Genomic DNA, 15072 nt, shown 5'->3' with positions numbered 1-15072 from the left:
ATTTTGATATCATATATTTGGATTTCAGGAAAGCTTCTGACACTGTTGCGCATGGAAGACTATTGTACAAATTGGAGCAGAATGGTATTAAGGGAAGTTGCTACAATGGATAAAAGGATGGTTAAGTGGGAGAAGACAGAGGGTGGTAATCAATGGGTGCTGCTCTTCTTGGACTAATGTTATTAGTGGTGTCCCACAGGGTTCGGTGTTAGGTCCACTGTTGTTTTGTATATTTATCAATGATATTGATGAAGGTATATTAGGCTTAATGTCGAAGTTTGCAGATGATACAAAGGTTGGCAGGGTTGTTAATGACAGTAATGGCAGTGTGCTACTGCAACAGTATCTAGATAATTTGGGCAGATGGGCTAAGAAGTGGCAACTGAAGTTTAACCTTGACAAATGCAAAGTACTGCATATGGGTAGAAGTAACCCCAGAGAAACGTACCAACTGTGTGGTACTACACTTAAGGTGGTAGAAAATGAAAAAGACCTGGGAGTAATTGTGCAGACAGATATGAAGTTTTCTGAGCAATGCAGACAGACAGGCTGCCCGTGCAGGTCATGGGGTTTTGTCAATGATATATAGGAATTTTGCTAGCAGGGAAAAAGGAGGTGATTATCTCTCTGTATAAGGCAATGGTCAGGCCACGCCTTGAGTACTGCGTACAGGTCTGGGGGCCTCATTTTAGGAAGGATGTAGATTTACTTGAGCGTGTACAGAGAAGGGCAACAAGATTGGTGAGGGGAATGAAGGGATCCTCTTACCAAGAGAGGCTTAAGTTCTGCAAATTGCAGTGGCTGGAGACTAGGCACCTGCGTGGTGATCTGATTGAGGTATATAAGGCCTTGAATGGGTTGAGCACGCTGAATTCTGATGGGATCCTTCCACTTGTTCAGATTACGAACCTAAGGGGGCATAAATTCAAATTAAGAAAAGACAGATGTAGAATAGATGTGCGGAAATTTGCCTTTAGCCAGTGGGTGGTTAATTGCTGGAACAAACTTCCATCTGTCATTGTGGAAGTTGATAGGTTGAATAAATTTAAGGAGGAACTGGACAGGCATTTGGAGAGAATGGTGTGATTTTTTTTTTTTTTTTTTTTTGTTCGCTGATGCTGCATAAGCTCATACATTTGCTTTCTTGCATCACATGCCACTACTACTACTACTACTTGCTGTCATTAAAGATAAAGCAATAGATGTTTTGCAGCATCGGTTCTGTCAGTTTCAGTGTGAGAATCTTTCAGATGCTATTTTGAAGAAAGAATTAATGCACAGTGCTCCTTGGTTGGGAAACTGGACAAGTGCAAGGAAGCCTGAAATATAATAAATTATCTCAATTCATGCTTAGTATTGTAACAATTTCTCATAGCAGTGCTGATCGTGAGAGATTATTCATCCAGGTCAACAACAAAAAAAAAAAAAAAAAAACACTGAAGTTAGATCTTTTCTTTCTGGTGAAGTTTTGGAAATACTCCTGACAGCCAAAATTTTAACTCAAGGTTTCTGAAGATGGCAAAGTCTGCAAAAGTATCTTTCTTGAAGCAGTCAAAATTAGTTGATGTCTAATAGAAAGCTGTTAGGTAATCTAATGTTTAAACACATATTACATTGGTAAACAATCCTATATATATATATATATATATATATATTTTTTTTTTTTTTTTTTTTAATATAAAGTGTGTGTTGTTAGTGAAACTGAATTTCTAATGCAGTGTGAACTTTACAAACACCTTCTGCTCTTTCCAAAAAATGTACTGTTTTTGCTATGAACTCTTTTTGTAAAGGACCTCCTATTTTATGCCTGTTTTTTCCCAAAAATTTCCTGTTGGCCTCCTGCTTACAGTTGTTTGATTTACAGCTTTTTGAAAAAATGGCAGTTATGGAATGTTTATCAGTCTGTTTCTTATAATTTGCAGATAAAAACAAATTTCAGTAGACAATGTAATGAAAAAGTAAATTTTAGTAATGTTTATAGTAAAGTACTAGCTGAATTGAGAATAATCATTCTCATTTTTAGTTTTTACTTACTGTAATTGTAAAATTTGTAAACTGTTAAACTTCAAATTCTGCACTCTTGATGAGACACCTCTGTGTTATTGTGTACAGCTTGCACATCCTCATGTAATGGCCCTGTTCAACCCCCGCCTCCCACAATCGACTCATGAACAATCAAATTAAAAGATCAAACTTATTTTCAAAATAAGGTATGGGATAACAAGATGCCTGATGCAATTTGTGAATGGTACAAAAGTAGTATCAAGAGTGAATTGCCTAAATGATTTCTTTGTTTAGAAAAGGAGTTTAAGTTTTATTTTCATATCAGCAACTAAGGCTATTATGTGCCAAAAACAGGTCATATAAAAGAGGAGTTAGAAAATGAGTGAATTCCATGTTATCAACAGAATTTAGTATTAGTAGTGACAAATGATGCAAGAAATATACAGCATCAAAAATAAAATAAAATAAAAAATGATCCTATTTCACATGTCCATTCTCTCTGACGGTTTGTCTAGTTCTTCCTTGAATTTACTGAAACTACTTACTTCCGAGAAAACTGATGGAAATTGTTCCAACAATCAACTACCCACTAAAAAGGAAGATTGCCATGCATCTATCCTGCAGCTATCTTCAATTTTAATTTATGGCCCCTTGTGTGTAGTTTTTTGTAGTAGCAAGTGCAAACATGCCATTCAAAGCCCTAAATACTTCAATTAGGTCTCCTTGCAGGTGCATAGTTTTCAGACAGTGCAGTTTGCAGAACTGAAGCCATACTTGGTAAGAGCACCGTTTTTTCCCCCTCACCAATCTTTGCTCTTCTCTGGACCCATTTCAACAGATCTGCCTCCTTCCTAAAATGAGGTCTCCAGACCTGTATGCAGTATTTAAGATATGGCCTAACCATTGCCTTATCCTTGCTAGCAGAATTCCTGTATGTCATTGACAAAACCCCATGAGCTGGCGTGGCAGCCTGTCTGCACTGTTTGTAGCACTTCATATCTCACTGCACAATTACCTCCAGATATTTTTCATTCTCACTATCCTGAGTGTAGTATTACATAGTTGGTACATTACTCTGATTACTGTTGTAATACTTTGCGTTTGTCAACATTAAACTTCAGTTGTCATTTCTCAGCCCATCTGCCTAATTTTTCTAGATCTTGTTGAAGTAGAATACCATCATTACTGTTATTAACCATACTGCCAACTTTTGTACCATTTGCAAACTTAGACATTAATCTTGATGTTTCATCATATCATTAATAAATATAGAAAACATTAATAAATCCAGTTACTTTGTTACTGCATCATAGTAGCCAATCAAGTTAGGCAGCCAGGATCATCCCTTAACAGTTTTTGCACTGTGGCTTCAGTATAACACATGCCTGTCTAGATGTTCTTGCATTACTTCCTTAACCAGTGACTCCATTATTTTCCCTGGTATGAAAGTTAAGCTAACAGGTCTGTAATTATTTATGTCACCTTTTGATCCCTCCCCCCCTTTTGTCAACTGGAAATACATTTGCATGTCTCCAGTGCACAGGGACCTGAATCCAACAATGCTCTTTGAATTAGGACTAAAGGTTTGCTAATTTATTTTGCTATCTCCCTTGATATAATTGGATAGATCTCATCCACCTCACTTTTTTATATAGTTTACTTCAACAATGTTCTTTTCACTTTCCTCTCAGTTATCAAAAAATTGTTTAGCTCACTGTTAGAATTTGATAAACTTATGGTATCCCCTTTCTTAAAGAATTCCTCGTGTAAATGCAAAATACTGATTAATTTTATCAGCAACTTGAGCAGGATCACCAACAGTTAAACCATTCACATTCATCCCCTTCCTTCTAGTGCTTACATAAGTAAAGAAGTATGTGATATTTTTCTTTGCACTCTATTCTAGAGTCTTCTCATAATCTGCTTTGGCTTGCCAAACCTTTGTGACTTGATCTATTATAGACTTCTGTATCACCTAATAATTTCTATGCATCACATGCATTTTTCTCTACCATGAGTTTCATTAGTTAATCTGTCTGTCATCCATTTAATTCTAAGCCTTGAATGTTAGTTTGTCTTAGAATTAAACATCCTTGAACTTCTCTTAATTAGTATAAGGAATTTAGTAACTTCTACAATTACTTCCCTGAATGCTTCCCATTTAGAATTTGCTGTTGGTAACAAAATTTATCAGCTGTTTGTCACCCTTATGAAAGCAAAAGCCCTCTTATTGCACTTGATGATAGTTACAAATTTATGTAAATCCCACATGAATGTACTGATCACACTGCCTTGATAGCATCAGCATATATTCTTGCACCCCTTCTATTTAAGTGTATTCCATCTCTGTAAAAACTGTCTTTGCTATTAACAAGCACAGACCATATTGAGAAAAATTCTTTTCCATAAGCTGTGCAGTCTCTGTCCATGGCTGATCTGATTGACAAGACTGTCATTGTGCACTCCTTCCTGTCATATTTAGGCAGAATTACAGACAGTTTCAAATTTAATCCTGACTTTTGGCTTTTTCTCAATGTTGCTTTGTACTTGTTAAGTAAATTCTCAGATTTCCTACTCTTAATATTATTAGTGTCTATAACAGTGGTTTTCAATCAGGTGCCACAACAACATTCCAGGGTGCTATGTAATTTGTGTTTAAGTTGCTTAAACTTATTATTATTATTTTTTAATTTATATGTTTATTTCATTATAAATATGTGTACGGCATCTTTTTAATTTTATGGTGATCTATAAATTTGCCAGCTTCCCCCAGATAAGCACCAGTTTCCAAAACACGTGAAATATCACTATATGTAAATGTAACCAGCCAACAGTACCAAAATTAATTTAAAATAGAGAAAAAAGTATGTCCCATCTCGTGATGGGGCATAATGGTTAGTCTTTTCTATTCAAATCGATATTATGGTTTGTTCTACTTTTTTCTCTATTTTAAATTAATTTCAGTATTGTTGGCTGGTTACATTTACATATGGTGATATTTCATGTGTTTCGGAAACTGGTGCTTCCGAAAATCTGGGGGCGCCACCAAATTTTCCTTTAATTTGGACTCTATTTTATAAATTATTTAATAATGTTTCTCCAACATTACTCTATCCTTAATTTTGCGTGTTAAATTCTTTGCTCTACTGGTTTTCCACGCTACTGGTATACTTCCATTTCTTTTTATTGAAACATAGTATTACAGTTAAATACATGCAACATGTTGTGGTTTTTGCATTTTTGCTACCACTGATGTCTGCTCTACTATCCTTATTTTTTATTTTCACTTAATTTTGCTCTTATTTCTGCGGTCTAATTTTCGATTCATTTGGATTTAATTAGAATTTTATATATATATATATATACACACACACACACAGAGAATCGGATCTAACTGGCAGAAAATTGAGTACGGGTGCCGCAAAATAAAATAAATGAGTTAGGGGTGGTGTTATTAAAAAAAAAAAAAAGGTTGAAACCACTGGTTTATAACATCATCAGATTTTGCCTCTGGCAGAGATACCCTGGTCCTATTCACCATTTCCTTTTTTGCACAATATATTATCCATTTCCCTGACAATAGAGTTGCAGACAATAACTACCTCCTGTGGGACCAGCACATTCTGTCTTTGGGATTGCTGTTGTGGTGTCAGATTCCCAAGTGTGAGCTTTGGCATTGAGGTGGGCCACTAAGAACTCGGGGCACCCTTTTAATTCCCTCAAGAGCATCAACCTTGTTCTTCAAGCTCTCATAAACGCCCATCAGATTGCTGAGTTCGTACTTAATTTCATCTCACTCTTTGCACAGAACACACACAAAGATATCTTCTTTGTCTGTATTATGTCTTGTTCCAGATTGAGCCACAAACATTGAACAAGTAGCACAATTTGTAAGGCCATGATTCACATGTGAACTGTCCCCTTCAGTTTTCTCCTGAGCTGCAGCACTCCTGATACTTAGAGCCTCTGCTTTGCTGTTCTAGTCTGAGGCATGATTTCCATTTAAATTCAGCTTAATTTGAGAATACTGTACTTAGCTAAGAGATATCTAAATGCAATAATAACATGGCTCTATTCACTGGTTATGCAGCAATAATACATGTTACAATATGAAGTTGATGTTATTATATGCATTTTATGCAGCCAAGTTTATGTTTTATATATATTATGCTATAGAGTTAAGTTCATAATGATATAAATAAGTTTATAGTCTTACTAATTACACCTCTAATAGTAATTACATTCTTGCAAAACTACAGAAGAGAATATGAAAAGAAATATAAAATCTCTATGCAATTAACACCAACAATAGCGGCAGAATTCCTTCTTACTCTGACACTCGTTATTCAGCAATTTCGATCCTGAATAAGTAAATTTTTTTATCTACTTCATCACGCAACTAGTTTTAAACATAAATACAACAAAAAACCAATAATTTTTAAGTAATAAAACATATACTTAGTGGAGTTCAAAGAATGGTGCCTAGTTCTTGGTTACTCTCGATATTACTCTTTTTAATGTACATCTGTATAATTGTGACTATGTATGACATGTTATTTTTTATATATATTAAAGGAAATTGATTTTAGGCATTTTAATTAAAACAAATTTCCTTTCTTTTTTTTTTTTTTTTGTATGTATCTGAAGGGAAGTTCGATCTATTCCGAAACTGCTGCACGAAATTATCCTAAAGATGTGTTCTCCTATGTTAAGAACCATATTCCAGCAAAAAGATTAGGAACACCTGAAGAGGTAAGTAATTTTGTTGCCTTGCCTTTCTTATTAAGGACAATTTCTTTCTTTTATTAGGGGCGAATTACTACTATGAATGGTTATTAATGACCACAGCCCTTTATGTGCTAATGTTATTAGTGGAGTCCCTCAGTTTTCAGCTCTAGGCGTTTCATTGTTTTTCAGCATTTATTACTGATATTAGCATATCAAGTTTAATGTCTAAGTTGGCTAGTGACAATAATCAGATATCTTCAAACAGGCCTATGGGGCTGGGAAATTCCATACTGCAATAATTAAAGACAAACACCAGCCAAGGAATAAAAAATTTTTACTATAAAAATAATGTGATACACTATCGGAAGACTAAAATATTACAATAAATTACGATAAAATAAACTACGATAAAACGTTAAAAATATACCGAAGCAATAAAATTATCTAAAATAAACTGGATTAAAAGCGATAAAACCTGAAGCTTTCGGAGACTGCTGTCTCCTTCTTCAACAGTATACTATTACTGCAATGACACATCCTTAAGTAGCAGACCCATGGCACTCATGCACGTGGTCCATCAGACACATGGTCGGCATTCCCCACGTGCGCATCGGAAACGGAAGTGGCTCGGGAGTGTGTCAAACAGAACCGATCATCCCGTCTGAGGACAACCTCCTCAAACAGGGGGTGTGACGGGATGACTGGTTCTGTTTGACACGCTCCCGAGCCACTTCCGTTTCCGATGCGCACGTGGGGAATGCCGACCATGTGTCTGATGGACCATGTGCATGAGTGCCATGGGTCTGCTACTTAAGGATGTGTCATTGTAAGACTGCTAATTATGCAAGGTCTGCTGTGGCAGAGCATTTCTGGGAGAAGTAGCATCGGATCTCCCCTGAAGACGCAGTCATTACGGACCGTACCCATGGATTTTGGGAATGCAAGTGGCTCGAGAGCTTGCGAATCGGTTCATCCAGTCATAATACTATTAACAGGGACAGGGGGACACGTTTACACCCCCTGTTTGAGGCGGTTGTCCTCAGACGGGATGACCGGTTCTGTTTGACACGCTCCCGAGCCACTTCCATTTCCGATGCGTATGTGGGGAATGCCGACCATGTGTGCCTGATGGACCACGTGCATGAGTGCCATGGGTCTGCTACTTAAGGATGTGTCATTGCAGTAATAGTATACTGTTGAAGAAGGAGACAGCAGTCTCCGAAAGCTTCAGGTTTTATCGCTTTTAATCCAGTTTATTTTAGATAATTTTATTGCTTCGGTATATTTTTAACGTTTTATCGTAGTTTATTTTATTGTAATATTTTAGTCTTCCGATAGTGTATCACATTATTTTTATAGTAAAAATTTTTTATTCCTTGACTGGTGTTTGTCTTTAATTATTGCAGTAAGTAGACAATAATCAGAGTATTCTATTGCAACAAGACCTAGAAAAATTAGGCAGACGGGCAGTTGAAGTTTGATTAATGCAAAGTACTTCAGATAAGTAGGGGTAATCCCAGATTAACAATACCAGCTGTGTGGTATCACAATCAGGGTAGAGGAGAATGAGAAAGACCTGGGTGGTAATTGTACAGTCCAACATGAAGCTCTCAGAGCAACGCAGACAGGCTGATGGAACAGCTCCCACCAGCCTGCAAGTGACTGATACACAACAATTTTGCATGCAGGAACAAAGAGGTGATTATCCCTGTTGTGTAAGGTAGTGGTTAGGTGACATCTTGAATACTGCATACAAGTCTGGTTACTTCTTACAGGTCTGGATATGTACAGGTGTTGGAAGCCTTCTTTAATTTTAGGAAGGAGGCAGACCTGTTGAAAGGATTGCAAAGAAGAGCAACAAGATTAATCAGGGAAACAAAAGAGACTCTTACCAAGAAAGACTTGAGTTCTGTAAATTGTAGCATCTGGAACCTAAGCACGTGAAAGGAGACTTGGTTGAAGTTTTTAAGGCTTTAAATAGATTAAGTAAAGTAAATGTTGATGACTTTTTAATCTTTCTCAGATAACACTGTCAAAAGGGAATATATACATACACTGAAAGGACAGAATTCATGGGATACCTGGTTCTTGGGCGACATGATGCTGTTACCCCTCTTGCTAGTGGACAAACTGACCAGTTGTCAGGTATATAAGTACACTGCATCACTGCATTCACGTAGATGGTAATTCAATGTCAGTATGGATAAGTGTCGTGAGTTAACTGATTTTGAAAGAGGGATGATAGTGGGTGCCTGAAGCATCGGTCACTCTGTTGTGGAGGTGGTACAGAAATTGCACTATCCATGTTCGACAGTATCAAGAGTTGTCATGAATACACCATTTCCGGAATAACATCTCATCGTGGACAGCGCTGTGGGGGGAGAAAGGTTGTGGATGAATGTGGCCGTCGATGTCTGTCTTGCATTGTTTCAGCCAACTGGAGAGCAACGGTGGCACAAATCACCGCAGACTTCAATGAGGAAGGTGCCAGGACCAAGACCATCAGGTGATCATTAGCCACAATAGGTTAATGGAGTCACCGGTCCACTGGAGTCCCATTGCTAATACCACGACACAGGACCCTAAGCCTTAACTGGGCAAAAGAACATTGGCACTGGACCTTAGATGATTGGAGGTCGGTCTCCTAGTCTGATGAATCCCATTTCCAGTTATTTCGAGTAGACAGGAGGGTACATATTTGGCGGAAACCACACGAAGCTATGCACCCGTCATGTCAACAAGGAACTGTTCAGGCAGGTGGATGGTCGGTAATGGTTTGGGGTGTGTTAAACTGGTACACATTAAGACCTCTGGTACATCTAGATGCATCTCTGAACAGTCCAGATTATGTGTCCATCCTTGCAGACCATCTGCATCCCTTCATGGTCATCGTGCACCCACAGGGCAATGGACTCTTCCAGCAGGACAGTGTGCCTCCCCACAGCCGTGGTGACTATAACATGGTTCAAAGAGCATTCCACATCACCATAGAATTGCCTCCCCATTGGCGCCTCCGTAGCCAGGTGGGCAGGAGCAGCAGTGCGTAGCACACGCTTCTTGATTTAGACCGGAGTTCGAGCCCCTGACCACCAAATACGGAGGATGCGGAAAGGTCAGGGAATGACCACCGCATATCCCCGGAGCAATATGGCCTTAGTTGCTAATGCTCCTAAAAACCAAATAACAAACAAGCCTCCCCATTCACTGGACATGAACCCTGTGGAGCATCTTTGGGATGCTGTGGAAAAGTCCATTCGACCTTTGGATCCTCCACCCTGGAATGCGACGGAATTATAGACAGCATTGCAGCAAGCATGGTTGGAAATACCTGTGGAACATTTTCGTGAACTAGTGGACTCAATACCTCACCGTGTGACTGCCCTTATCCAGGCAAAAGGTGGCCCTACCCTTTACTAGGTAGGTATCCCACGATTTCTGTCCACTCATTGTAGTTTGTTGGAAAAAACTATCATCTGGTGTTGTAGTGAGTGGTTTGGATTAATTTAAGTAACGTTTGAACTAAATATTGGAGAGGATGATAAGGTTAGGTTTTTTTTTGGCTGATGCTTGCTTCCTTGCATTATAAGCTTTATAAGCTTGCTTCCTTGCATCTTTTGTTTAGGAAGGTGGTAGACCTTTTGGAATTATTGCTCCTCCTTGCATTTATTCCAACAGGTCCACCTCCTTCCTAAACAAATGATGGATAAGTACTCTTACCAAGAAAATCTAATACCATAATCATCCTCTCATGACATTTTGTAAAAAATAATTTTAAATCCATTATAACTAAACCATAAAGGAATCCAAAAAAGATATTTCATGTAGGATACTTTAAAAAATTTTCTTAATTTTTATAACATCAGAAATAATTTTGTGGAAAATATTGTTTTTGACTAAATCAATATTGTTCATATATGCTTAATTTTAGGAAATTTTCCAAAGAAAAAGGCTAGTTATACATATATTTTGCAGTATATTGCGTTGATTTTGAAATAATTTAGAAAGCACCAATAAAAAGACATTTGGACATTTGTGTACTGAGATTGCCTTATTTCCTTCACGTGTAGTGCATTTAAATGTATTTTATAATTTAAAAAAATTATAAAATAAAATAGAATAAAATAATAATGAAATGAAAAGCCACTAATTGTGAAGGTTCTTCAATTAAATAAGTAGTGCAAGAATCAAACTTTAATATAATCTAAACAAAGAAGAATCTTATCCAGTGGTGCTTAATCTCATCAGGAACTACGGTGCTTTAGTGAACAAATTACATTAAATTAAAACTCTAAACTTATGCTTTTTAAGTACTGGCTTACATTTATCTGCCATGAAAATGTCTATTTCAGATCATAAGTAAAAAAAAAAAAAAAAAACGTCAGCATTTCACTCCTATTCAACCGTCTTACTGCTGAATAATGAACATCACCATACCTTCTTTCAGTAACTTCCAGAAAATAGTGGAACACTGATGTTGCGTCAAATGAAGTTCACTATTGAAATAAAAACATTCCATTTCCATTATATCCTTAATTTGTGGTAATGCCCTCTGATGACTGAGGCAGTGAAATATACTACTGGTGTTTCAGCATCAACTTCAATAGTAGAACCACTCATTTTTTCCCCCACTATCTGCTATGCTTTTCCCAGCTCAAATTCACAAGAAGCAAGGGGTTCCTTTACTTCCAAGAACGAAATTTCACTGTGGGGGTGCATTTCAAATGGCACAAACCACCTAATTCTTCATTGAACCATAAAGGCAGCATCAGTTCCACAGATGAATACATTAATCAGGCAGGGGTACACACAGTCCTGCATATTCTAGTAATGATTAACAGGATCAGCCATGCCATTGAATGATCTCCAGATTTCTTTAAGTAATGAATTTTTTGGCACACTTGAACCAGACCCCAAGACCATAAATGAAAATGAAAAAGCTCCAATCTTTTTGTGCCTAATGTGTGACAAAAAGGAGAGCTTATTATCAACAACAATGTCCAGATATTTCCACATCTTGGATGGGCCTGTCATTGAGCTTGACTGTTGATGTTCTTGCCAAGTTGTCCTTAAGTAAGATGGCTTTTGTCTAGGATCAAGAAGTCTTTAGTTTGTATGGACATCCAGTTATAAAGTTCTGCAAAGATGTTTTTGCTCTGTTCTCTAATTCCTTGTGAGAGGGAGCATCCACCTTCTGCAAATGCCACCATGTTAACCATGAGTGAATCTTTAGAGAGTTTGTCCAAGATAGTAGTCCAACAAAATAGCCTAAAACAGCCCATAAATGATCTTTTTGGTTATGGTCTTATATCTTGTTCAGATAGCTACAGTCCTGTCCAAGTAACTTTCGATTATTTTGCAAAGGCTATGGGGCTTCATCTGCCAAAACTCCTGGGGGATTATCTGCCACCAAATGGTTTCAAACTCACCTTCAGTTGACAGATGGCATGAAGATACTTATAGTCTTAAGTTTCAGCAGTGGTAGTGATTCTGTGAATGGCATCCTCAGTACACAGATCCAGTTTGTGTTGGTGACTGGAAGCAAGATTAGCAGCTAGGTAGTGGGCATTAGGTGTATATGAACTGAGACTCATTGGCAGCTTCTCCAGTCCTCTTTAGGCAGGAGTCATGGAATAATGTGGCCAGGCAGGCATTCGAGATGGGAAGAGTTTTGAAAGTGTAGTGATAACTTCCACTTCAATATGGTGTGCTTGGGCACTTGCCCTTTTTTAGTTCCTTTTATTGTAGATTCTAGTTTCCAGAGTTTCAGGTGATTCAGTATCCTTTGATGAATAGGCGTTACTTTCTGCTCTTACGAATATGTTGATTATCTGTTTCCATATCCTTTTCTGTTGTGCAGGGTGTGTTCAGTATATTCATGATCATGGTCTCCCAGGCAAGAGAATGTAAATATATATATTATATATGTATGTGTAACTTTGTTACTTTGGTTCCTAAGCATTCCCTCAAATCAGAATTGTGTCACATTGTTGAGCATCTCTCAACCGAGCTAATCTCAGGAATGAGATTAGCTCGGTGCAGGCAAAGTTTTTACAGCTCCAGCTAATAGAGAAGTTTTTCTTAAATTTTTACCATTTAATTGACTTAATTGGCATAATAATTTTTTTATAGAAGTACCGTATTTCCCCATGTATAAGACGCACCCTTTTTCGAAAAACTTGGGGTCTAAAAACTGGGTGCGTCTTATACAGTGGTTGTAGATTTTTTTACTTGCATTTCCCGCTTTTTCGCACTTGTTGTCTTTGCGCTCATTGTTTCGCACTTGTTACCGATATATTAGGTTACGTTTTGCCACGTTCTGCCCACAAATGGCTCAGAAAAGATTTTCATACAGTGCTGAATTCAAGTTAAAAGTGATCCAGTTTGCAAAAGTGAATGGAAATCGTGCTGCTGAACGTAAGTTTGGTCCTCCTCCAACTGAGAAAACAATCAAAGACTGGCTATGGGAAGAAGAAACCCTACTGAAAACACCACGGCAGAACGCCATGAGAGGCAAATCAGCAAAATGGCCTGATTTAGAGAGGGAATTGAAGATATGGATTGAAGAACAAAGGGCAGTTGGAATTCCTGTGTCCACAAAGATGGTTCAGCATGAGGCAAGAAGAATTGCTGATGAAAAAGAAGTTACTGATTTCAAAGGACACAATTGGTGCTTCAGGTTCATGAAACGGAATGGACTAAACATGTGTACACGCACCAGGCTTGCCCAAAAGATACCTGAAAGCTATGAGCAGAAGGTCCTTGAATTTCATTGTTTTGTCATTCAATGTCGGAAGACACATCAGTTTGAGTTGGGACAGATTGCAAATATGGACGAAGTCCCCCTTCAATTTGATGTCCCAAGTAACAGAACTGTTGATAAGAAGGGGGTGAAAACTGTAACTGTGAAGACAAGTGGACATGAAAAGAGCCATTATACAGTTGTTCTAGCTTGTTGTGCCGACAGAACCAAGCTGCCTCCTATGCTGATTTTGAAACGCAAAACAATGCCAAAAGAAGACATTCCTCGAGGAGTGATTGTCCACGTTCATGACAAGGGTTGGATGGATCAGGATGGGATGAAGATCTGGTTTGAGAAAGTTTGGAGCAGGAGACCAGGTGAGCTCTTACGCAAACCTGCCCTATTGGTGCTTGATCAGTTCAGGGCACACATAACAAAAAACACAAAGAAGATTGCTGCAGAGCAAAAAACAAAACTTGCCGTCATACCTGGAGGCTTGACATCCCAGCTCCAACCACTTGATGTCAGCATTAACAAACCCTTCAAAGCTGCCATGAGAGACGAATGGAACCAATGGATGAAGTCTTCTAGGGACAATTTGACACCAGCAGGAAGAGTGAAGAAACCAACTATAGGAGAAGTTTGTACTTGGGTGAAAAGATCCTGGGATCAAGATTGAGATCGTTGTCAAGTCATTTAAGAAGTGTGGCATTTCAAATGCCATAGATGGAACTGAGGACAAGGCAATATATGAAGACAGTGATTTGTCATCAGATACAGATGAGGATAAGCTAATGGATGGGAGTTTTGACAGTGATGAGGAGTTGTATGAATTTTATGATGAATAAAACTTGAGTTCAATAACTTTATATAATACATTTTATTTTCAAATTTCGGCCCCAAAATTAAGGTGCATGTTGCCTGGTGCACAAGAGTGAGCTCTTGTGCACCAGGCAACACAGCAGCAATCTTCAGGGCAGAATGCGCTGGTCCCACAAAAGCTAGTTATTGTTGGTGACTGAATTGTCAGGGAAATGGGAAATATATTATGCAAAAAGGATAGGTGGAATAGGACCAGGGTATGTCTGCTAGGGGCAAAGGTTGATGAAGTTGTAGAGAAGATATCATCTTTTAAGGGCACAAAAGGTGATATTGTGGAACACATTGGCACTAATGACATTAAGTGTAGGAGATCTGTGGATTTACTTAGAAAGCACAGGTAAATGTTGAAAAAAAAGTCACGAGTTAAGGTTAGATTTGAAAGTGTCTGTAACCCTGCCCAGACACGATAGGAAGGAGTATATGATGACAGACTTGTCAATCAATTCGGCCCTGGAGAGATTGTGCAGGGCTCGTGGGGGTAGAATTTTTCTCAGCGTGATCTGTGCTTGTTAACAGGAGAGATTGCTTCTACAGGGATGGGATACACTTAAATAGAAAGGGTGCAAGAATATTTGCTGATACTACGAGGCAATGTTCAGTGGGTCGGAAAACTGTTAGCTTGGCGGGAGGGGGGGATACACAGACTAAAAGGTTAACAGTGGCCACAGACAGAGACAAAAGGGATTCTTGCACTGCTTATACTGGAATGAGAAGCAGCC

At 38.2% G+C, this 15072-nt stretch overlaps 1 protein-coding gene across 1 annotated transcript in view; it reads left to right on the top strand.

Moving 5' to 3' along the window:
- LOC150074907 (peroxisomal trans-2-enoyl-CoA reductase-like) overlaps positions 1-15072 on the top strand; it is a 136426-nt gene that overhangs the window by 76488 nt on the left and 44866 nt on the right. Inside the window, exon 6 of the mRNA XM_090389335.1 lies at positions 6652-6756. Within this exon, the coding sequence (XP_090245461.1) occupies positions 6652-6756 (105 nt within the window). The remainder of the gene's footprint in view (positions 1-6651; positions 6757-15072) is intronic.

This window comes from Mastigoproctus giganteus, unplaced genomic scaffold (assembly GCF_048544385.1).
Source record: "Mastigoproctus giganteus isolate SK-2022 unplaced genomic scaffold, ASM4854438v1 scaffold_15, whole genome shotgun sequence".
NCBI lineage: Eukaryota > Metazoa > Arthropoda > Arachnida > Uropygi > Thelyphonidae > Mastigoproctus > Mastigoproctus giganteus.
This window is presented reverse-complemented; position numbering and strand designations above follow the sequence as displayed.